The sequence below is a fragment of the Suillus discolor genome (assembly GCF_016758755.1).
Source record: "Suillus discolor strain FC423 chromosome Unknown F5147scaffold_48, whole genome shotgun sequence".
In the NCBI taxonomy this organism is placed as follows: Eukaryota; Fungi; Basidiomycota; class Agaricomycetes; order Boletales; family Suillaceae; genus Suillus; species Suillus discolor.
The window spans coordinates 257,459-280,778 of record NW_024541295.1 but is presented as its reverse complement, the minus strand read 5'-3'; the positions used below and the strand labels follow the sequence as shown (position 1 = coordinate 280,778).

Genomic DNA, 23,320 nt, shown 5'->3' with positions numbered 1-23,320 from the left:
TGCGGCGAATTTGCAGAGCTACGTCTTCAATATAATAGACTAGACTACATTCGATATTGATCTACAACCCCTCGTCATACAACTTCCGGGATAATGCAACATAAAATCTCTCCAGATCCAACTTGGAGGCCAGTTCGTGCTTGACAGACTTCTTGACCTTCTGCTTCTGTGAAGTGTCTCCAGGGCGAGACGACTTGCTCGTCGATGGGACCTGATCGATGATCCAATCGAACACGGCCGAGAGCTTATCCGTCGACGCTTTCACAACGGGGTCACTTTCTCCCTCCTTGCGCATCTCCTCCCTAGTCCCTCGGGAGACTCTCGGATTCGATGACGACATCGAAGATCCTCCAGCACCAGCAAATTCATACCCATTCTCTTGCTTCTTCCATGCCCGAATAAACTTCGACCAGTCGCCAAACGCCCACCCATCTGCACCGACGCGACCCGCTAAGCTCGTCAAGGGCACAGACGGCAAGTCGACATTGAATTCCAACCCCCGGGCACCTCTGATCTCCCAGTGATCGCAGCCCTCCATTGTCCCGAGAAATTCGCCCCACCTTGCGCTCTGCACGGTTACGAGGCCGTCGTTTCCCCACTGGTCGTCATGCTCCCATGTCAGAGGTGCACATGTAGCCCCTGAGTTGGCGTGTTGCCGCTTGAAGCGCTCCTTTGCATCTTGTTCCAACTCATCGAGCACCATCTTTGGGAGACAAAGCGGGTGCCAAATGCTCATGTCGGCGATACGTCCAGTGACGCTGAAATACTTGACACGTGGATCATCAGGGGTGGCGGGATTGAACACGTTGTTGAGGTAGGAAGATGTCAAGTTGGCATATGCAGGCGAGTCCAGGATGGACAACAAGAGCGTTGTGAAAGAAGATGGCAAAGAAGCCAGTGACAAGGAGAATGAAGTCTCGCGCTTCTCAGTGCTCGTCCCCTTTTCCGACATAGACTGCTCCTTAATCTCGGTCGTTTTCTTGAATATTTCTTCCTGAGGTCGTCTTCCGAGGCCGATATTTGCCTTGGCGTTGAAGTGAATGCACTGCAAAGTAAGAGTAAAACGTTGGAACTTACCGCACACCAGTCCATGAAGGGGCTTCCTCTATGGGGAGTGCTGATTGTTGTCAGGGATAATGGGATATATTCACTTGGCTGCACGTGTGTAATGAGATGGCGGCAATCGAGACCTCCCATGGAATGAGCCATGAGATTGACGCCTCGTCCTCTAGCCTTCTCTTGGAGTAATCGATCAAGGTTTTCTGCCCTCGACGCTATGGAACCCGTTCTAAGTATATATACAAAATCAGAAATAGTCCAATACCAAGCTTGATGACCGTACCCGGGTACCGCTGTAACAATAACATCTGCTCCGACCTTCTTCTTGAGAATGTTGAGGACATTGGCCCAGTAGTGCATTCGGAGACTGGGAAATGCAGCAGGACCTCGCACATCAAATCCGTATAGCCCTATGGATCAATATGTGTGGTTCACTCTAACTGAACCAATTAAGATGAACTAACCGTGGCAGAGGACAATCGGAAACCTAGGGGCTCTGATCGGGTCATACAGTGTTGGATTTCGCAGTAAGCGATGAATGGTGTCAGTGGAATCACCCTCGGATGGTTCTTGAGGCGGTAATTTCCCCTGCGGCAAGTTGGAATTGATAGAAGATGTGTCAAGAGCGGTGGTATGAGACTCAGATGACACCTTCGAATCAGGAGGGGATAAATTTAGAGGCGATGACTTAGTATCGTCCTTGAAGAAGCATCGGCCTGTTTATGGACGACTGTATGAGTCTGGTGAACACTGGTGAACGCCAAACGTAGTAACTTGCCTTTCGAGGTCCAATGAGGGAGCGTTGGAGTCAGGCGTTTGGTTGGTTGCTCTAAAGCATTATTCACAAGTAACCCTATACGAAGCCAGTCCCACTTATTCGGAGACAACGGGTTCCACCAAGTGTCATGGGAAGTGGTGTGGACTTCGGGTGTGTGACTGGGGGTATCTTCGGCTCTGACTCTTGATATGAGGTACTGGTTAGATAATGAAAAGGTAGTCATGACATTGATGAGACGTCGAAATAAAGCCACGACTTGAACTGGGAAGTGGACGTTGTTCATGATTTCGTTGGAGAAACATGCATGAAAGTGAGAATCAATGAGTTGCTCGATTAGGGTTAACGCATGATCCACTATTATTCAGATTTACTTTTTCGAGTCACAGCTCAAAAGCGCCGACCGACCTCCTACCTTGACCACACAAAATGTCAGACGAAGAAACTCTGCAAAAACATCACGAAGAATCAGACTCTGAAGAAGAGGAGGAACAGCTGGAGGATGTCCCGAAGATTGACATAGATATCACGAAGCTGACGCCACTTTCGCCTGAAGTAATATCGAAACAGGTGCGCAACCAGCTTTCCTGTATCTGAAGCAATTCATTGACCACGATCCTTCTAGGCTACAATTAACTTGGGTGCGCAGACTTCTGCGAGTACATATGATCTAGCCATTGAGTTATCTCTACAGGAACGATCGGTCATGTCGCACACGGAAAATCGACGGTGGTGAAGGCCATATCAGGCGTCATGACTGTACGATTCAAAAACGAGCTCGTTCGTAACATCACGATCAAGTTGGGTTATGCAAATGCAAAAGTATGTTCCTTCTGATTTGCATCTGTTCCATCTTTAATCTCGAGAACCACCATCATAGATCTACAAATGCGAGAACGAAGCATGTCCTCGCCCAGGCTGCTATCGATCGTATCGCTCAGACAAGGAAGACAATCCTCCCTGCGAACGGCCAGGATGCGGTCACAGGATGAAACTCATTCGCCATGTTTCCTTCGTGGACTGTCCTGGTCACGACATTCTGATGGCCACCATGCTTAACGGTGCTGCAGTCATGGACGCTGCTCTTCTTCTGATCGCAGGAAACGAAACATGTCCTCAGCCGCAGACATCGGAGCACTTGGCTGCAGTTGAGATCATGAAGCTGGAAAATATCATTATTTTGCAGAACAAGGTCGACTTGATCAAGGAAGCCCAGGCTCTTGAGCACCAAAAATCAATCGCTGCATTCGTCAAGGGTGCGTCCACGGTAGCATGTATCATTCCATATCGTACTAATTCTCTTAACAGGTACGGTGGCCGAGTCGTCACCTATCGTTCCTATATCTGCGCAACTGAAATACAACATCGACGCTGTGAACGAATACATTGTAAAGCGCATACCTATCCCAGTCCGGGACTTCACTTCCGATCCCCGTCTCATTGTCATCCGTTCCTTCGACGTCAACAAGCCTGGTGCCGAGGTCGATGAACTCAAGGGCGGCGTCGCCGGTGGCTCTATCCTCACAGGCGTCCTACGGCTAGGGCAAGAAGTCGAGATTCGTCCGGGAATTGTGACGAAAGACACTCAGGGCCGGAATCGCTGCAAGCCGATCTTCAGCAGGATTGTCTCTCTGCACGCGGAGAACAATCACTTGCAGTTTGCAGTCCCAGGAGGGCTAATTGGTGTTGGGACCAAGATTGATCCTACATTGTGTAGAGCGGATCGTCTTGTGGGTCAAGTGCTGGGCGCGGTTGGGAAGCTCCCGAAGGTCTATACCGGTGAGCATCCTCGGTTTTGATATGCTGCCGCGTTCTAAAGAGAATCTAGAGCTTGAAATTAGTTTGTTCCTTCTCCGCCGTTTGCTGGGAGTTCGTACAGAAGACAAGAAACAAACAAAAGTCTCGAAACTTGCCAAGAACGAACTCTTATTGATCAACATCGGGTCAACGTCGACTGGTGGACGGGTGTTGAGTGTAAAAGGGGATCTCGCGAAGATTCAGTTGACTTCGCCCGCATGTACGGAGGTTGGAGAGAAGGTCGCGCTTTCGAGACGTATTGAGAAGCATTGGCGACTTGTAGGCAAGTGTTTATGTGAACTCAGCATACTCATTAGCTGACTTTCCATCAGGTTGGGGAAGTGTACAACGCGGGACGGTGTTGGAGTTGGACTGATTCACGTTCCATATTCTTGCACTTGATGTGACCGGAGCCAATCTACACATGTATAGCACGCAAATGCAAGTGTTTTTCATTTCAGTAGTACATATGTTTATTGGGATCATTCGCTTTCCCGATCAGTGAAGGCTTGTTGGCAACGACAAACAATAGATTCAACCGTGGTATGTAAAGTGATCGATAATTTTCCATTTTATGTACTGGAAGGATGGGATGGGAGAGGTCTTCATAAAGGGCAAGAAAAGGGACAGGGTATGCTATTGATGACTATGGGTATACTCGGGAGAGGTACAACAAAAAAACAGCCAGAAGCGAGTCCAGCGTCCAGCGTTTTTGATCGTTGCATCGAGATTGAGGTGCGAAGTTGTGTCAGCGACGGGAGGTGCGGTGGAAGCGGAGACAGCAGCCTGTGCTTGCGAAGATTGAACTTGAGTCGCACTATTGGAGTGTTGTGTGGTGTTGCTATTGGGAGGGAAAGCGGTGCTTGCGGCAGGGTTCCCGGGTTTCAATGGAATTATCTTCATACGTTTTTCTCTTGCTGATGCGTTCCTCTACGTGAGATGAGATGAGTGTGAATATTCGAAGAGAACAAAGATGACATACACGTTTGCCCTTGGCATACGGAACATCGACGACTGTTGAGGGACGCGTGCGGAGCTCGATATCTTCACCACTTTGTCTTGCAGAGAGTCGATTTCGAACCCAGTGGAAAGGGCGGGGTCGGGATGACGCATCATGAATATCGGAATGCATGGGGCGGAATAAAGAGGAAACCCGGCTACCAAGGGTGCTTACATGCGATGCCCACGATCGAGGGTGGAGGCGAAGTCGTGCTGAAACCTAAGAACATTGAGGTCAGCAAAAACAGCACACTGGATTAGACATTAACGATGTACGTGAGCGTGATCTGGCAGGTCGTCAAAAAACCCTTGGGGCATCCGGCGCTGGGGGATAATGATTGGCTGACGGATTGGACGTAGTGTAGCATCAGCCTACATGTCCAAATAAATAGTGAGAGCTGATTATAATAAAAAAGTGTCACGTACAGCAAGGACCGACTTGTCGCGCTGGTCCAACAGAAGTTCGTCGAGACCAGCTTCTTTTACAATCGCAGAAACGTCCCAAGTGTACGCATTTTTGTTTTCACAGCCAGTGGCTAGTAGCTTCCCATCTACCGAAAACAACACAGAAAACATGTGAGATGGATGCTGGAGGGGCGAACTGATGGGTTGGTTGTTATCGAGGTTCCATAATAGCGCTGTGTGGTCGTACGATGCGCTTGCAAGAATGCGGCCATTGGGAGATATTGCAATGGAAAAGACACCGGAAGTGTGCCCTTCCAACACTGCGATCTGCTTCCAAGTTGAAGTAGTATTCCATGTTCTGACTGAGAAATCGTCTGACCCGGATATAAGCGTTTTTCCATCCGGGGTCCAAACCAGGCACCGCACACAATCTGTGTGTCCTTCAAGAGTAGCGACAAGCTTTTCGCCCGTCTTGGCATTCCAGATTTTGATCGCGGATTTGTTATCTCCAGTGTCATCCCAAGGGCGGTCGGCTCCACCAGTCGCAAACAAGGTCATGTCTGGGGAGTAGGCAACTGCTAACAAAGAGTGCCCAGCCTTGATTGGTGTTAGGATCGTCTCTCCGTTTTCTACATCCCATTGCCTTGCAGTCCCATCGGTACATCCACTCAAGACTCGCTGACCATCTTGACTCCAACAAACAGAATTCACTCTGTCTGTATGCCCCATCCATCTCCCAATTACTTTGCCCGTGTCCATGTCCCACAACCTCACTCCACCATCCTCACTCCCGCTGACCACTTTCTTCCCGTCCGGAGACAAAGCTATGGTCAACACTTCACTCTCTCCGTCCCGCCATTCGTCTCCGATTTGTTTGCCACTCTTCAAGTTCCATACCCGCAGCGAGCCGTCCCATGAACAAGTCATTATCCGTTGTCCGCCTGGCAGATTTATGGTGCCATAGACACAATCGGTGTGTCCCTCGAATTTCTGGCAGGGTGTGATCGCTGATGCCTCCTTCCTTTTAACTCTGCCTAAAGACATCTTGGCGCAGCTCTGTCTTAGCTTTCATCCAACAACTTGAAAGTCCAAAATCTTCACTTACAATGGTATATTTCTCAGGTGCTCCCCCCGTATTGGCAGCAAGACACAAAGGACGTTTGGGTCAAGAGTGCACTGCAAGTTTGAGCGGTACGGTTCAAATGTGTCGTCGTCGTGTTCACTTCTAGCATAGGCTGTGCAACTGAAACGCCTAAGCATCATCCCTGATCACAAGTCACATTGCATCAGTCACAATCGGTCTACAACGGAGTCCCCGCATACCTTTCATGCGCTCTGCTACAACCTTGCCCAACGCACGTTCATTCCGATATCCTCGTTCAAAACATCTTAAACTGCCTCTCCCTACCCAACTGCTCCCTGAAGGTGCCCGGTGCTCGATGCCCATCTGCTCAAGGCACAACACACCCTCACAAATATGGACACAAAGTCACCAAGCATGAGTATAGCACTATAGCTTTATCGCCGGATCACCACTTCAGAGCAGCAAAGTAGCCGAGGAAATGTTCGCCCTCAGCAGATATTGCTCGTTGGACTTGGAGTTTTCAACGGCGCTTTCTCTACATTTCCTTGAAGGGACTAATGATGGTAATAAGATCACATCCGATGTTGTTTGATTAGCGCAGCATGAACTATTCAAATACTATTCAGATTTAGGACTTTTTCGAGTGACAGCTGAAAAGCGTCGACCTCCTCCCTTGATCACAGAAAATGTCAGACGAAGAAACATCACCAAGAATGAGACTCTGAAAAAGAGGGGGGATTCGCAAAAGGTGACATAGATATCACGAAGCTGACGCCCACTTTCACCCCAAGTAATATCAAAAAAGGTGCGCAAGCAGCTTTCCTTTATTTGAAGCGATTCATCGAGGGATCCTTCTAGGTCTTGGGCACGCAGAGTTCTGCGAGTACCTATAATCTAGCCATTGGTTGTCTCTGCAGAGACAATTCAAACAGAGTCGACAGTGGTGAAGGTCATATCGGGCGTCATGACTGTACGATTCAAAAGCGAGCCCATTCGTAACATCACGATCAGGTTGTGTTACGCAAATGCAAAAGTATGTATATTCTGATTCACATCTGATCCGCCTTTAATCTTCCATCATAGATCTACAAATGCGAGAACGAGGCATGTCCCCACCCAGGCTGCTATCGATCGTATCACTCAGACAAGATAATCCTCCGTGCGAACGGCCAGGATGCGGTCACAGGATGAAACTAATTTGCCATGTTTCCTTCGTGGACTGCCTTGGTTACGGTATTCTAATGTCTACCATACTCAACGGTGCCGCAGTCATGGACAGTGTCTTTTGATCGCAGAAAACGAATCATGCACTTGGCTGCGGTCGAGATCATGAAGCTGGAAAACATCATTATTTTGCAGAACAAGGTAGTCAAGTCTCGTGCACACCAAAAATCAATCGCTGCATTCGTCAAGGGTGCGTCCTCAGTGGCATGGACTATTCTATATTTGTACTCATTCTCGTAACAGACACGATATCTATGCAACTGAAATACAACATCGACGCTGTCAACGAATACATCGTAAAGCGCATACCCATCGCCACAAGCCGATTTTCAGCAGGATTCTTCTCTGCATGCGGAGAACAATTACTTGCAGTTTGCATTTCCAGGAGGGCTGATCGGCGTTGGGACCAAGATTGATCCTACATTGCGTAGAGCGGATCGTCTTGTGGGTCAAGTGCTGGGCACGGTGGGGAAGCTCCCGAAGGTCTATACTGGTGAGCATCCTCCTGTTCGATATGGTGTCACGTTCGGAAGAAAATCTAGATCTTGAAATCAGTTTGTTCCTTCTCCGCCGTTTGCTTGGAGTTCGTGCAGAAGACAAGAAACAAACAAAAGTCTCGAAACTTGCCAAGAACGAGCTCTTACTGATTAACATCGGGTCAACGTCGACTGGTGGATGGGTGTTGAGTGTAAAAGGAGATCTCGCGAAGATCCAGTTGACTTCGCCCGCATGTACGGAGGTTGGAGAAAAGGTCGCGCTTTCGAGACGTATTGAGAAGCACTGGCGGCTTGTAGGCAAGTGTTTCTGTGAACTCAGCGAACTCATTAGCTGACTTCCCATCAGGTTGGGGAAGTGTACAACGCGGGACGGTGTTGGAGTTGGACTGATGCGCGTCCCACATTCTTGCACTTGATGTGACTGTGACCGGAGCCAATCTACACATGTATCATTTCTGCAGCACGCAAATGCAAGTGTTTTTCATTTCAGTAGTACATACGTTTATTGGAATGATTCGCGTTCCTGATCAGTGCACTAGTGAAGGCTTGTTGGCAACAACAAATAATAGAATCAACCGTGGCATGTGAAGTGATCGATAATTTTCCACTGTATGTACTGGAAGGATGGGATGGGAGAGGTCTTCATAAAGGGAAAGAAAAGGGACGAGATATATTATTGATGACTATGGGTATACTCGGGAGAGGTGCAACAAAAAAACAGCCAGAAGCGAGTCCAGCGTCCAGTGTTTTTGATCGTTGCATCGAGATTCGGGTGCGAAGTTGTGTTAGCGATGGGAGGTGCAGTGGAAGTGGAAACAGCAGCCTGTGCTTGCGAAGATTGAGCTTGACCTGCATCACTAGAGTGTTGTGCGGCGTTGCTATTGGGAGGGAGTGAGGTACTCGTGGCAGGGTGCCCAGGCTTCAGAGGAATAATTTTCATCCGTCTTTCTCTTGCTGATGCGTTCCTCTATAGCGTGATATGAGATGGTGTGGATACTCGACAAGGACGAAAATGACATACACGTTTGCCCTTGGCATACGGAACATCGACGGCTGCTGAGGGACGCTCAATATCTTCACCGCCTTGTTTTCCAGAGAGTCGATTTCGAACCCAGTGGAAAGGTCGGGGTCGGGATGATCTATCATGGGTGTCGGACTGCATGGGGCGGAATAAAGAGGAAAACTGGATACTGAGGGTATTCACATGCGATGCCCACGATCGAGGGTGCAGGTGATGTCGTGCTGAAACCTAAGAACATTGAGGTCAGGGGGGAAAGCGCTGGATTAGACATTAACGACGTACATGAGCGTTGATCTGGTAAGTCGTCAAAAAACCCTTGAGGCATCCGGCGCTGGGGAACAATGATTGGCTGTCGGATCGGACGTCCAGCCTAGAAGTGATAGGTTTAAATGCAATGAGAACTGAGCATGAGAGCGTCACGTACAGAGAGGTCGAATGGCCGAACCGGACGTCGTGTAGCATCGGCCTACATATGTCCAAATAAATAATGGGATCTGATTATAAAAGTGTCACGTACAGTGAGGACCGACTTGTCGCGCTGGTCCACCAGAAGTTCGTCGAGACCAGCTTGTTTTACAATCGCAGAAATGTCCCAAGTGTACGCATTTTTGTCAGCGCCGGCAGTGGCCAGTAGCGTTCCATCTGCCGAAAAAGACACAGAAAGCACGGTAGATAGATGCTGGAGGGGCGAACTGATGGGCTGGTTGTCGTCGAGGTTCCATAATCGCGCTGTGCGGTCGTACGATGTGCTTACGAGAATGCGGCCATTGGGAGATATTGCAATGGATTTGACAGCGTAAGTGTGCCCTTCCAACAGTGCGATCTGCTTCCAAGTTGAAGTATTCCATGTCCTAATCGACCAATTGTTTGACCCAGATATAAGCGTTTTTCCATCTGGGGTCCAAATTAGGCACCGCACCCAATCTGAGACGTGTCCCGGTTGAAGAGTTGCGACAAGTTCGCCTGTCTTGGCATTCCAGATTTTAATCGCGGATTTGTTATCTCCAGTATTATCCCAAGGGTGTTCGAATCCACCAGTCGCAAACAAGGTCATGTCTGGGGAGTACACGACTGCCAGCAAATAGTGCCCTGCCTTGATTGGTGTGAGGATCGTTTCTCCGTTTTCTACATCCCATTGCCTTGCAGTCCCATCGTGAGATCCACTCAAGACTCGCTGACTATCTCGACTCCAACAGACAGAATCCACTCCATTTGTATGCCCCATCCATCTCCCAATCACTTTGCCCGTGTCAATGTCCCACAACCTCACTCCACCATCATCACTCCCGCTGACCACTTTCTTCTCGTCCGGAGACAACGCTATGGTCCACACTCTAGTTTCTCCGTCCCGCCAGTCGTCTCCTATCTGTTTCCCACTCTTCAAGTTCCATACCCGCAGCGAGCCATCCCATGAACAAGTCATTATCCGTTCTCCGCCTGGCAGATGTAGTATGGCGCCGCAGACCGAGTGGGTGTGTCCCTCAAATTTCTGGCAGGGTCTTATCTCTGATGCCTCCTTGCTTCCAACTCTGGGTGAAGACATCTAGGCGCAGCTCCGTCTCAGCCTTCATCCAACAAAGTCCAAAGTATCACTTACAACGATATGTTCCTCGCCTGCTCCCTACGTATGAGTATCAAGACACAAAGGGCGGCTATGTAGGTGAAGAGCGCACTTTAAGCTTTAAGTTTGAGTGGTACGGTTCAAATGTGTCATCCTCCTGTTCACTTTACAGCTTCTAGCACAGGCTGTGCAACTGAGGCGCCCAAGCCTCATTTCTGATCACGTGTGGCATTCAATCTTCAGCCTACAACGGAGACAATGGAGTCACTGTACTCCCTCCCAACGAATACATCGTAAAGCGCATAGCTATCGCTGCAAGCCTGTTTCTAGCAGGATCGTTTCTCTGCACGCTAAGAAGAATCACTTGCAGTTTGCAGTTTGCGGAGGGCTGATCGGCGTTGGGACCAAGATTGATCCTACGTTGTGCAGAACGGATCATCTCGTTAGTCAAGTGCTGGCAAAGGTCTACAGCGGTGAGAATCCTCGTTTTCGATATGCTGGCGTGTTCTAAAGAGAATATAGAGTTTGAATCCAGTCTGTTCCTCATCCGTCATTTGCTGGGCGCTCGTACACAGGACAAGAAACAAATAAAGTCACCAAGAACGAGCTCCTGCTTATTAACATTGATTCGACTAGTGGACGGGTGTTGAGCGTGAAAGAGGCTTTGCCCGCATGTACTAAGGTTGGAGAGAAGGTCGCGCTTACGAGACGTTTTCAGAAGCATTGGCGGCTTGTAGGCAAGTACACCATTGATGTCAGCAAACTCATTCGCTGACTTCCCATCAGTTTGGGGAAGTGTGCAGCGTGGAACTGGAGTTGGACTGATTTACTTCCCACATTCTTGCGCTTGATGGGACCGGAGCCAATCTACATATGGATCATTTCTGCAGCACACTCGTGCAAGTGATTTTCATTTTGGTATTAGTATACAGTATACACGTTTACTGAGAAGATTCCATTGCCCAATCAGTAAAGGCTTGTCGACATTGACGGAGAATAGGATCAGGCGTGGTATGTGAAGTGTTTGATAATTTCCCATTTTATGTACTGGAAGGATGAAATGGGAGAGAAAAACAAGAAAACAGACAGAATATTTATGTTACTGATGGTCATGGGTATACTCGGGAGAGGTACAACAAAAAAATAGCCAGAAGCGAGTCCAGCGTCCAGCGTTGTTTATCATTGCATGAGGATTAGTGTTTGGAGTTGTGTTAGCGACGGCGGGAGGTGCGGCAGAAGTGGAGACAGCAGCCTGTGCTTGCGAAGACTGGGCTTGAGTTGCACCATTGGAGTGTTGTGTGGTGTTGCTATTGGGAGGGCCTGCGGTGCTTACGGCAGGGTTCCCGGGTTTCAATGGAATAATTTTCATCCGTCTTTCTCTTGCACATGCGTTCCTCTATGGCGTGATATGAGATGGTGTGGATACTCGACAAAGACGAAAATGACATACACGTTTGCCCTTGGCATACGGAACATCGACGACTGCTGAGGGATGCGCACGGAGCTCGATATCTTCACCACTTTGTCTTGCAAAGAGTCTATTTCGAACCCAGTGGAAAGGGCGGGGTCGGGATGACGTATCTTGGGCATCGGAATGTATGGGGCGGAATAAAGAGGACAACCGACTACCAAGAGTGCTTACATGTGATCCCCACGATCGAGGATGTAGGCGAGGTCGTGCTGAAACCTAAGACCATTGAGGTCAGGAAAAAAAGCACTGGATTAGACATTGACGACGTACTACGTGAGCTCGATCTGGTAAGTCGTCAAAAAACCCTTGGGGTATCCGGCGCTGGGGGACAATGATTGGCTGACGGACTGTACGTCGTGTAGCATCAGCCTACATACATATGTCCAAATAAATAGTGATATCTGATTATAAAAGTATCACGTACAGCGAGGATCGACTTGTCCAACAGAAGTTCGTCGAGACCAGCTTCTTTTACAATCGCAGAAATGTCCCAAGTGTACGCATTTCGGTCATAACAGCCAGTGGCCAGTAGCATTCCATCTGCTGAAAACAATACAGAATGAACGATAGATGGATGGTGGAGGAGCGAACTGATGGGCTGGTTGTCGTCGAAGTTCCATAATTGCGCTGTGGTGTCATATGATGCGCTTGCGAGAATACGGCCATTGGGAGATATTGCAATGGAAACGACACCGTAAGCGTGCCCTTCCAACAGTGTGATCTGCTTCCAAGTTGAAGTATTCCATGTCCTGATCGAGCAATCGTCTGACCCGGATATAAGCGTTTTTCCATCTGGGGTCCAAGCCAGGCACCGCACCCAACGTGTGTGTCCTTCAAGAGTAGCGACAAGTTCGCCTGTCTTGGCATTCCAGATTCTGATCACGGATTTTTCATTTTCAGTACTAGTGTTTGGCATATAGTTCGGAGGGCGTTCGGCTCCACCAGTTGCAAACAAGGTCATGTCCGGGGAGTAGACGACTGCCGATAAATAGTGCCCAGCTGCCTTGATTGGTGTGAGGATTGTTTCTCCGTTTTCTACATCCCATTGCCTTGCAGTCCCATCGTGAGCACCGCTCAAGACTCGCTGACCATCTCGACTCCAACAGACAGAAGTCACTCCATCTGTATGCCCCATCCATCTCCCAATCACTTTGCCCGTGTCAATGTCCCACAAACTCACCCCACCGTGATCATCACTCCCGCTGACCACTTTCTTTCCGTCTGGAGACAACGCTATGGTCCACACTCTAGTTTCTCCATCCCGCCAGTCGTATCCTATCTGTTTGCCAGTCTTCAAGTTCCATACCCGCAGCGAGCCGTCCGATGAACAGGTCATTATTCGTTCTTTGCCTGGCAGATGTATGGCGCCAGAGACATAACTGGTGTGTCCCTGAAATTTCTGGCAGGGTGTGATTGGTGACGGCCCTAATGCCTTAACTCTGATTACAGACATCTTGGCGCAGTTCCGTCTCAGCTTCCATCCAACAAAGTCCAAAATCTTCACTCACAATGATATGTTGCTCAGCTGCTTCCGCAGCAAGACCCAAAGGGCGTATAGGTCAAGAGTGCACTGCAAGTCTGAGTGGTACAGTTTAAATGTGTCATCCTTGTGTTCACTTCACAGCTTTTAGCATGGGCTGTGCAACTGAAGCGCCCAAGCATTATTTCTGATCACGAGTCACATTCCATCAGTCGCAGTCTTCAGTCTACAGCGGCGTCACTACAACCTCCATCCGCGACGATCTTCCCCAACGCAGCTTCACTCTGTTGTCCTCGCTACAAACGTCTTGAACTGCCTTTTCCCACCCAACTCCTCTCCATGGTCCAGAGCCCTGGAGATAATCACGCCCTCAGTCGGATGATGCGATTCCCTAGAGCTGCGGGAAGTAGTCTTTAGTTGTGTCAGAGCATGAGCGGTCCCTAGCATGGAACGTCCAACATTTTACTCATTATTGTTACAGGCACGGCGGTTCAGTATTCACTAGCGCTCACCCAGAAAGGAACTTCGCTTTTTGCAATTGGCATTTAACTATATAATAGCCTTGCCTGTCTTTTTAATCAGCCATCTGCAGCTCAGCGACGGGTCGACTGGTCAGCTACCAGCTTTTCCTCAACACGTGTCCAAGTCTTTGGAATCAACCCTGTCATGACTTGAAGGCGAGACCGCACAAAACGCTTTGGCAGCGATTTCCTTGCCGCGCTTTTTTGTCTGCTGATGTCAGAGGAACAAAGCACACGAGCTCGAGACCCGAGACTATCACAATATATGACATTTGATTCGTTTCGTCTCCATTCACATTGAAGTGAATGCAATTTGTATAGTACAACAAACTTAGCAGTTAAAAATGGTTTGGTGCGCAGGTGTATAAGTATGCCTCTGTTGTATGTACTCGAGGGATGAGATAAATATCATACTAGTGGTCAGTCAGATGTGAATGACAAGAGAATGGTACTACGATTAATGATGACCATCGGTATACTCAGTAGAAGCACAACAAATAAAAAGCCAGAAGCGAGTCCAGCGTCCAACGTGTCTTATTGTTACATGCGGATTGGCGCTCGAAGGTGTATCTTTGACGGCGTAAGATGTGGTGGAGGTGGAGACGGCATACAGTTGCGAAGATGACTGAGCCTGAGCCACACCACTAGATTGTTGTATGGTGTTGCGATTGGGAGGGCGCGAGGTGCTTGCAGCAGGTTTCTTAGACTTCAATGGAATTGTTGGCCTGCGCCTTTCTCGTGCTGATGCGTTCCTCTATGTGGTATGAGATGGGGCTTGAACATTAGAGGAGTGAGTGTGTGACATACCCTTTTGGCCTGGCAATGAGGGACGTCGACTACTACTGAGGGACGTTGGTGCAACTCGATATCTTCACCGCTTGGTCTGGCTAGAGAGAACGATTTCGAACCCAGTGAAACGGGCGGGGTCGAGATGGCGTATCGTGGGCATCGGGGTGTATGGGGCGGAATAAAGAGGAAATCCGGCCACGAAGTGTGTTTACATGGGATACCCATGATCGAGGGTGGAGACGGTGTCGTGCAGAAACCTGAGAACATCGAGGTCAGGAAAAATAGTGTTGGATATGTCATTAACGACGTACATGAGCGCGATCCGGTAAGTCGTCAAAAACAACTCGGGGTATCCGGCGCTGAGGGACGATGATTGGCTGACGGGCCGGACGTCGTGTAGCATCAGCCTGAAAGGAATAAGTTTAGATATAATGAGAACTGAACACGAAAGTGTCACATACAGAGAGATCGAATGGCCGAACAGGACGTCGTGTAGCATCCGCCTACATATGTTTAAATGATTGAGATCTGATTATAAAAGGGTCACATACAGTGAGGATTGACTTGTCGCGCTGGTCCAACAGAAGTTCGTCAAGGCCAGCTTCTTTTACGATTGTAGAAATGTCCCAAATGTACGCATTTTTGTCACCGCAGCCAGTGGCTAGTAGCTTTCCATCTGCCGAAAATGACACAGGAAACACATGAAATGGATGCTGGAGGGGCGAACTGATGAGCTGGTTGTCGTCGAGGTTCCATCATCGCGCTGTGTTGTCCAACGATGCGCTTGCGAGGATGCGGCCATTTGGAGATATGGCAATGGACTGGACAGACCCAGTGTGCCCTTCCAACACTGCAATCTGTTTCCAAGTTGAAGTACTCCATGTCCTAATCGACTGATCGGATGACCCAGATATAAGCATTTTTCCATCCGGAGTCCAAACCAAGCAAAACACCCAGCGCGTGTGTCCTTCAAGAGTGGCGATAAGCTGACCTGTTTTCGCATCCCAGATTTTGACCGGGGTGTTGTTATCTTCAGTATCCCAAGGCTGTTCGGAACCACCGGTTGCAAACAAGGTCATATCTGGCGAGTAGACAGCTGCCCACACCCATGTGTGCCCTGCCTTGATTGGTGTGAGTATAGCCCGTCCGTTCTCTACATCCCATTGTCTTGCAATCCCATCGGTAGATCCGCTCAAGACCTGCTGACCATCTCGACTCCAGCAGACAAAATTCACTCTCTCTGTATGCCCCATCCATCTCCCAATCACTTTACCTGTGTCGATGTCCCACAATCTCACTCCACCATCCTCACTCCCGCTAACCACCTTCTTCCCGTCCGGAGACAACGCTATGGTTCGTACTTGACTGTCTCCGTCCCGCCAGTTATCTCCTATCTGTTTGCCACTCTTCAAGTTCCACACCCGCAGCGAGCCGTCTACGGAGCAAGTCATTATCCGTTCTCCCCCTGGTAGATGTATGGCACCGTAGACCACGTGGGTGTGTCCCTCAAATTTCTGGCAGGGTTTGATCGCTGATGCCTCCTTCCTTCTAACCGCAGCTGAAGACATCTTGGTACAGTTCCGTCTCAGCTTTCATCCAATAAAATCCAAAATCATCACTCACGACGATATGTCCCTCGGTTATTCCCCCACGTATTGGCACCAAGATACAACGGGTGTTTAGGTCAAGAGTGCATTACAAGTTTGAGCATACGATTTAAATGCGCTATCCTCTCGTTTGCTCCGCAACCTCTAGTTTGGCTGTGCAACTGTACAACGATGTGTTCCCCAGCAGATCACAACGTGTTGATGCCAAGACACAATGAGCATTAACATCAGGGAAAATCCCATGTTACCGTAGCCCCTGATGACAGCTAGGCACCGTGGCGTTATATGAGCATAGATATTAGATAGAGGCTGGATAGAGCTATGTAGCCTAAAGCCGCGCTACATGCTACATGCAGCTACACTGTCAAGTCTAGAAGACATTGAAGGTCTAAGTAGAACAGATTCGATAAGTCCTGAGGTACATCAGTAACGAGTGTGCATGTAGTAGGTTATGACTTACCCAGTCGAGTATCATAGACCAGTACTGGGGAATTGAAGGACGAGATTGTAGCCGAGTTTCCCAATTCGGTGACGTCAGGTAGTAAACAAAGAGATAATTCCGGGAATCCTAGGTCTACATAACACTACAACGACATGCTGCCTTCTAATTACCTGAAACATCAACCGCGGATCTGCTGATTGTCCCATCTTCGGTTATCAAGAGTATCCAGTCGCGAAGAGTGAGGTCTGTTCGATATCGACATATCAAACCAAGCAAGACAACCAAGCTTCCGGCTTGACGCATTGTCGCTAGCTCGCACATCGGGCGACTTCACAATGACCACTTGACGATGAACGTCAAAACGGCCTTGAAGTTCAGGTACGATGGTGTCATGTGGGAGATTCTGGGTAGGAAAGATTGGAGAGTAGGGAGAAGATCGGTAGCGTTTTGGTTTGATTAGATTGGCATGGATACGCTGATGACATCCGAGCCTTGTCGTCGACTACAAACAACGGGGTATCAATAAACGACTTTATGTGTATGTTTCCAATGCTCAAGGGATGAGATGAGATGGGTGGGATCTTGGTGAATAAATCAATGACGGCCGTCAGCACACTCGGTAGAAGCGCAACATACAAAGAGTCAGAAGCGAATCCAGCGTCCAGCATGTTTGATCGTGACATGAGGATTAGTGCTGGAAGTTCTAGTTTTGAAGGTGGCGACAACCGTAGGTGTGAGTGATGACATAGACATGGCCTGAGCACCATGTGGTTGTGAAGATGACTGGACCTGAGCCTTGCCGCTGGATTGCTGCGTAACATTACCGTTGGAAGGACGCGAACTGCTCGCAACAGCCTTTTCGGGATCAGGCTGCGTTTCTCTCGCGCTGACGCGTTCCTCTGTGCTATGAGATGGGATTCGAACATGCTAGAGGGATGTCATACTCGGCAAACGGAATGTGGACGACTGCTGAGCGACACTTGCCCACTGCACTACCGGGTCGGGCAGAGAAAGGATTCTGAGCCCAGTAAACAATGCGGGATTGTGATGGCATATCGAGTCACCCAGAAGACTGTAAACATAGAGGTTAGGAAAAATAGTACTAGTAGATGACATGAGCGACGTACGTGAACACGATGTGGTGTGCCATTTAAAAATCCTTGGGGTACCCGATTGGAAAGCTTGATTGGTTGACCGACTGGACAGCGTGTAGCATCAACCTGGAATAGATAGGTTTAGATGCAATGAAACCTGTGATCAAAGTGTCACGTACAATTAGTAGCGATTTGTCGAGCTGGGAGTCCAACAAAAGGCCGTGGAGGTCAGCTTCTTTTACAATCGCAAAAACATTCTACATATACGCATTGGTGTAACTGCAGCCAATGGATAGTGGTTTGTCATCTGCCGAAAATGATACAGAAAGCACACCGCTTGGACGGTGGAGGGGCGAATTAACTTTGGCCATGGGCCGGTTGTACATTGACGAGGTTCCATATATAATCGCGCTGTGTTGTCCCACGATGCGCTTGTGAGGACGTGATCATTTGGACATGTTGCAATGAAAAAAGACTAAGTGGTGTGCTCTTCCAGCACTACGAATCTGTTTCTCGTTGAAGCTTGAAGTATCCCGGGTCCTGATCGACTAATTGGATGACTCGGATGTAAGCGTTTTTCCATTCGGGGTCCAAGCCAAGACTGGCCAGACGCCCAATTTGTGTCCTTCAAGAGTTGTTCAAGAGTTAGCTCGTCTGTCCTGGCATCTCAGATCTTGACTTGGTGCTTTTTATCTCTATTCCAAGGCTGTTGGGAACTACCACTAGTACTCGCGAACAAGGTCATGTCCGGCAAGTAGACGAGTGCGAGCACCTATTCATGCCCTGTCTTGATTGGCGTGAGGATCGGTTCTCCGCTCTCTACATCCCATTGTCTTGCAGTGCCATCGTAATATCCGATTAAGACTCACCGACCATCTTAACTCTAGCAGGCAGTGCTCACTTTCTGTGTATGCTCCATCCATTTCGCGACGACTTTGCCTATGTTGATGTTTCGCAACTTCACTTCACTATCCATACTCCTGTTAACCACTTTCTTCTTGTCCGGAGACAACACTATAGCCTATGGTCCACGCTCCACTTTTCCCGTCTCGCCAGTCGTCTGCTATCTGTTCCCCACTCTTCAAGTTCCATGCCCGTAGCGAGCCGTCCTCTGAACAACTCACCATCCATTCTCCCTCTGGCAAATGTATGGCGCCTTCGAACCAAATGATGTGTCCCTTAAATTTCTGTGGGGGAGTTATCCTCCATATGTTCTTCCTTTCAACGATGGATGAAGACACTATCAACTACTAGGCGCAGCTCCGTCTCAGCTTTCATCCAACACAGTCCAAAATTAATGGAGACAACCACGCTTTCAGTCGAAGGATGCGGTTGCTGAAGGTCGTATTTTGGATTCCAGCTTGTCTGCGCCCACGACTCGCTATGTAAATGTCGATGATGTTCATCAAAATGAAAGAATGTCCGTCAGACCCAGGCGCGTTGAACTGTGTGAGTGGTGTTACTCAGAAAGGCGCTTTATGTCTGACTTTGTTGGCGCTTCAGTTAACATTAGTCCTTGCATTATGATGCCAATCCCAAACTGCCTAAAGTGACGTGTACATTATCGCACACTGTCCAAGAAGAACATATTTCTAATATCACTCGGCTATGACTAGTTGAGCTTTAAGACTAACCTACCTTGAATCGTGCATGAGTGAATATCGAATGGCCTACCCGATGAAAATGCCGTCGTATCCACGTATATGGTCTCTCACCAGCGTGGAAGCCTTCACACAGGCTCTGAGGCTATATATTATAAGTGTCTTGAGCTGTCGTTAGGGAAGGCTAGAGCATCACTTTGAACACTTTCCGCGACTATCATGGGCAATCACCTGTCTCTACTGGGTCAATCATTCCCGTCCGAGTCGAAATTTCACGTCGATCACATCCCCGACTTGACCGGGAAGGTCATGATCGTTACTGGAGCTAATACTGGGATTGGTAAAGAGACAGCAAAGGTAAGTTGCGAGGGATGGATACTTCATGTTGCTGACCATAGAATTCAAGGCCCTGTTGAACCACAATGCCAAGGTATACATAGCTGCCAGAAGCCAAGAGAAGGCAGAAGTAGCCATCAAGGATCTGAAAAACAGCACTGGGAAAGAGGCTCTCTTTCTAAAGCTTGACCTCGCAGATTTAAAGTCTGTGAAAGCTTCTGCGGAAGAATACCTCAGGTTCGTCTCTTCCGTCGTAACGCCACAGGGGCTTCTCTGACGATACCAACAGCAAAGAGACAACGTTGGACGTCCTATTCAATAGCGCGTGAGTGCGCAGCATGCATTGAATGTCGTGGTTTGGATATGCTCATCTTAGTGCATAAGGGGGGTCATGTTCCCTCCAAAAGAATGGTTAACTGTGGACGGATATGATCTTCAATTTGGAACAAATGTCCTTGGTATGACGATTACATTTCTGCTACTACAAGACTCTAATCTGTTTGCAGGGCACTTCTACTTCACCAAGCTGCTATTGCCCACCCTCATTGCTACCGCAAAATCTGCGCCTGATGGCAAAGCTCGTGTTATTACGACTTCGTCCTCGGCACATATCCTGAAGGGTCTCACCTTCACAGCGTTCGAAGATGGTCCTGCTCGCGGGAAGATGTCTACTACTGACCTTTATGGGCAGAGCAAAACCGCAAGTCGACTCTGTAATTTTGCGCCATCTTCTCCTAACTTGCCAACAGGGCAACGTCGTACAAGCATTCGAACTCGCAAGGCGCTACAGTTCAGAGGGCATCGTTTCCATACCCCTGAACCCAGGTAACATCAAAACGGACCTGGCACGTCACATGCCGTCCTTTTTACGTGGTATTTTGGTTCGCAAACGTTCTACATGCAGCTGCTAGGTGAATGCTGACGAAGATGCAGAACTTGTTCCTCTACGACGTTGAACATGGAGCACTGACCCAACTCTATGCTGGAACTGCTCCAGAAGCTGTAGAGTTGAACGGCAAGGTGATATCTCTATTGAATGATGGCCGCAAAGAGACGCTGACATCCCTCGCTCTTTCGTGTAGTATCTCGTTCCTTGGGCCAGGGTTGGTCCAACTCGTAAGGATGCTCGGGACCCCAAGGTAGGCGAGGCTCTATGGGAATGGCTCGAAGAGCAGGTCAAGGATATTTGATCTTTTTTGGCTGATGCTAAGAAGTATTGATCATACATACAAGTCTTTTTTTACGGATCTTGATGGATTGCAGGTGCGAATAGCAGATACCCATAGTTTTGTTTCCCGTGGTCAGACCTTGAAGAAGGAAGATAATCATTCATTCATTTTCAATAAGGTAGTTGCTTTTGTGGAATAATCATGTTTTAAACTTCGAGGGATTGGCCAAGCGAAGGTAGCCAGAGCGACGCCCAAACAGTGCGCATTCATTATAACTATGGGTGAAGTACATGTGGTAGGAATACTCCCCCATGTCAAAGATCTGTGAGAGATGTACTTTGCCTCACGATGGTATTTTCCTTTAGCCTTCGTGCAGCTAGATCTGAGGTATATTCAAAAGCTGTCGGAGACGTTGAGTAGGAGCGTCCGTCACTTACATGACGACGGCCTGGGGATGACCTATGGCTTCGTGCACTTGGCACGTAAATGCATCCCTTGAACCACAACATCCTCAATCATCATCAACATCAAGGTCGCCTTCGACGCCTGCTCCCTCTCCCGTATCATCAAACTCCATCGCGTTTGCATCATATTCCCAAGTCTCTTGATCCGCTTCTTCGTAGACCTCCACTGCATCTTCATCGTGTGTCTGTTTGACTTCAGGTACAACAACAGCCCCATTCGGATGTTCAGGGGCGCGTTCGTTCAATGACTTGGACACTGCAGCAAGAAGATCTTTCATCCGGTTCCCCAACCGATCTTCGAGTTCTTCGACGATCTGAATGGCAGTGTTCAGTCCATTTTGGCATGATGAACACGCAGACTCGCACATACAACATATAGCTCTACCGGCTCAGTCGGAGCCAAGTTGACTATCTGAAGCTTTTCTGCTTTCGACAATCCAAAGGGCTGAAGACTGCCCGTAAGCTGGGTGATGCTCGCGTCTGATTGATGGAGGCTCGGCTGGTAGTCCGCAGATAGATATTGAATAGCTTCCAGCTCGACTGTGCGAAGGTTCTCGCTTATCTCTTCAGTATGAGTGTCATGCGAATTCTTTCCTGCAGCCTCTTCTTCTTTTTTGACACGGATGGCAGTTTTTGTGCGGGCGATGTGCTCCGCATCTAGTTCGCGAAGGAGGTTTAGGACTTCAAAGTTTGATAAGAGTGCTGACCGAGCATTTACAACCTCCATAGACACGTTAGCAGGTTGCAAACCAGGAACAGAAAAAATGTAATAAAATTTCGCGAACGTAAGGCCCGATTAATATTAGCCGGACGTCCCCGACTACTCTACGAAGTAGATACATTGCAATCACAAAAGGCATATTCTGTACAAAACTCAACATCACTCGAATTGACCCATTTGTATTGTTAATTTCACAGCCTCTCAAATTTACCCATTTCCTGCTCGGAGTACTTTTGTCCAGCGTAAGGCGACAGCGATCAAATCATCATAAATATCGTAGAAATTAGCTGCAATCACGGCCGCACGCACGAGTGGGGCGAAGAGGCATCAACTCAATCGCTCAAATAACAAATGATCATGCGATAAGGCAAATTCCACACGACAAGATGCAGAATGGGATCAACAACAGCTGATTTTGTGTGAATATCCACACTCTGCCGAACAAAAGTATGAACGGCCTTCTTCGAAATCGTCAAAGGCAGACGCTGCAAACAATCCGCGTAATATTCTGAGTAGTGGAACCAGGTATGATCCATTGCGTTGCGCACAATAAGCAACATAGGGCATGTGAGGAAGTGGGAGAGGGAGATAACAGCGAAAGACAGTGCTAGCACCCGCGCCAATGCAAAGACAGAAATTATCGAACGTGATAGTAGTAACGCAGCATTCGATTGAACTGCAACGTACACAAGAGGCGGGATGCGAACACAACACGAACTGGAGCGGGTAGCAGAAGAAAGGTCGCGGTTGCGTCGACATGTGGATGCAATTGGAGGCCGTAAGTCACATAGGATCCTGATAAATTGGATGTTGTTCGACAGTATGGTCAACATTATGAAAAGGGCATTGCGCCTCATTGAGCACACGGGACACAGCAGATACGCCCTTATGCAGAAATAGAGCCATGTCGAACTGCGAATGACAAGAGTCAGCAAAGATCGAATCCAAGACGCACAAGTGTAATGCGAGTGACCGCAGGTCAATCTAGAAACTAGGCACTATGAATGGCAGAAAAGCAAAAGAGGGGACGACGAAAAGAACAAAACAAGATCAACGTTCGGGCAAAAATAGCCCGTGTCGGCAGTTTTCCCTAAAAAGGACATGCTAGGTTGCAATTCAACGTTCCAACGTTCGCTTTGACGGCACATTTGGTTTTGACAGAAACAGCGGGACATTTATGTCTCCCTACTACTCCCACTAATC

The 23,320-nt window shown here is 48.5% G+C and overlaps 7 protein-coding genes across 7 annotated transcripts; 3 read left to right on the top strand and 4 right to left on the bottom strand.

Moving 5' to 3' along the window:
- Nucleotides 1-61: 61 nt before the first annotated feature.
- On the bottom strand, nucleotides 62-2,120 carry F5147DRAFT_776436 (alpha beta-hydrolase; the record flags this gene model as incomplete). Its single annotated transcript, XM_041441855.1, has 5 exons — nucleotides 62-1,024; nucleotides 1,078-1,288; nucleotides 1,343-1,469; nucleotides 1,524-1,775; nucleotides 1,826-2,120. The coding sequence occupies 5 exons, from the start codon at nucleotides 2,118-2,120 to the stop codon at nucleotides 62-64; spliced, it is 1,848 nt and encodes a 615-aa protein (XP_041290149.1).
- A 100-nt stretch (nucleotides 2,121-2,220) lies between these two features.
- On the top strand, nucleotides 2,221-4,259 carry F5147DRAFT_708002 (uncharacterized protein). The gene is made up of 7 exons (XM_041438107.1): nucleotides 2,221-2,404; nucleotides 2,460-2,475; nucleotides 2,529-2,656; nucleotides 2,715-3,090; nucleotides 3,143-3,613; nucleotides 3,663-3,914; nucleotides 3,964-4,259. The coding sequence occupies exons 1-7, from the start codon at nucleotides 2,264-2,266 to the stop codon at nucleotides 4,005-4,007; spliced, it is 1,428 nt and encodes a 475-aa protein (XP_041290148.1). The 5' UTR covers nucleotides 2,221-2,263; the 3' UTR covers nucleotides 4,008-4,259.
- Nucleotides 4,260-4,898: 639 nt separating this feature from the next.
- Nucleotides 4,899-6,221, bottom strand: F5147DRAFT_294260 (WD40-repeat-containing domain protein). The gene has a single exon (XM_041429076.1). The coding sequence runs from the start codon at nucleotides 6,077-6,079 to the stop codon at nucleotides 5,033-5,035; it is 1,047 nt and encodes a 348-aa protein (XP_041290147.1). The 5' UTR covers nucleotides 6,080-6,221; the 3' UTR covers nucleotides 4,899-5,032.
- Nucleotides 6,222-7,424: 1,203 nt separating this feature from the next.
- F5147DRAFT_776433 (initiation factor eIF2 gamma, C terminal-domain-containing protein) lies at nucleotides 7,425-8,261 on the top strand (the record flags this gene model as incomplete). The annotated part of the gene is made up of 5 exons (XM_041441854.1): nucleotides 7,425-7,533; nucleotides 7,587-7,714; nucleotides 7,775-7,836; nucleotides 7,899-8,133; nucleotides 8,187-8,261. 5 exons carry the CDS (start codon nucleotides 7,425-7,427, stop codon nucleotides 8,259-8,261), a joined length of 609 nt encoding a protein of 202 aa, XP_041290146.1.
- Nucleotides 8,262-8,297: 36 nt separating this feature from the next.
- On the bottom strand, nucleotides 8,298-10,284 carry F5147DRAFT_838857 (WD40-repeat-containing domain protein; the record flags this gene model as incomplete). The annotated part of the gene is made up of 6 exons (XM_041444181.1): nucleotides 8,298-8,807; nucleotides 8,862-8,996; nucleotides 9,058-9,089; nucleotides 9,144-9,231; nucleotides 9,286-9,327; nucleotides 9,379-10,284. 6 exons carry the CDS (start codon nucleotides 10,282-10,284, stop codon nucleotides 8,514-8,516), a joined length of 1,497 nt encoding a protein of 498 aa, XP_041290145.1. The 3' UTR covers nucleotides 8,298-8,513.
- A 9,310-nt stretch (nucleotides 10,285-19,594) lies between these two features.
- F5147DRAFT_294036 (uncharacterized protein) lies at nucleotides 19,595-21,100 on the top strand. Its single transcript, XM_041429075.1, has 8 exons — nucleotides 19,595-19,784; nucleotides 19,834-20,000; nucleotides 20,053-20,088; nucleotides 20,148-20,221; nucleotides 20,270-20,463; nucleotides 20,513-20,644; nucleotides 20,697-20,783; nucleotides 20,846-21,100. The coding sequence occupies exons 1-8, from the start codon at nucleotides 19,647-19,649 to the stop codon at nucleotides 20,951-20,953; spliced, it is 936 nt and encodes a 311-aa protein (XP_041290144.1). The 5' UTR covers nucleotides 19,595-19,646; the 3' UTR covers nucleotides 20,954-21,100.
- A 21-nt stretch (nucleotides 21,101-21,121) lies between these two features.
- F5147DRAFT_707968 (HRDC-like protein) lies at nucleotides 21,122-22,217 on the bottom strand. The gene is made up of 3 exons (XM_041438106.1): nucleotides 21,767-22,217; nucleotides 21,370-21,710; nucleotides 21,122-21,314 (listed from the first exon to the last, which is right to left on the bottom strand). The coding sequence occupies exons 1-2, from the start codon at nucleotides 22,121-22,123 to the stop codon at nucleotides 21,444-21,446; spliced, it is 624 nt and encodes a 207-aa protein (XP_041290143.1). The 5' UTR covers nucleotides 22,124-22,217; the 3' UTR covers nucleotides 21,122-21,314; nucleotides 21,370-21,443.
- Nucleotides 22,218-23,320: the final 1,103 nt, after the last annotated feature.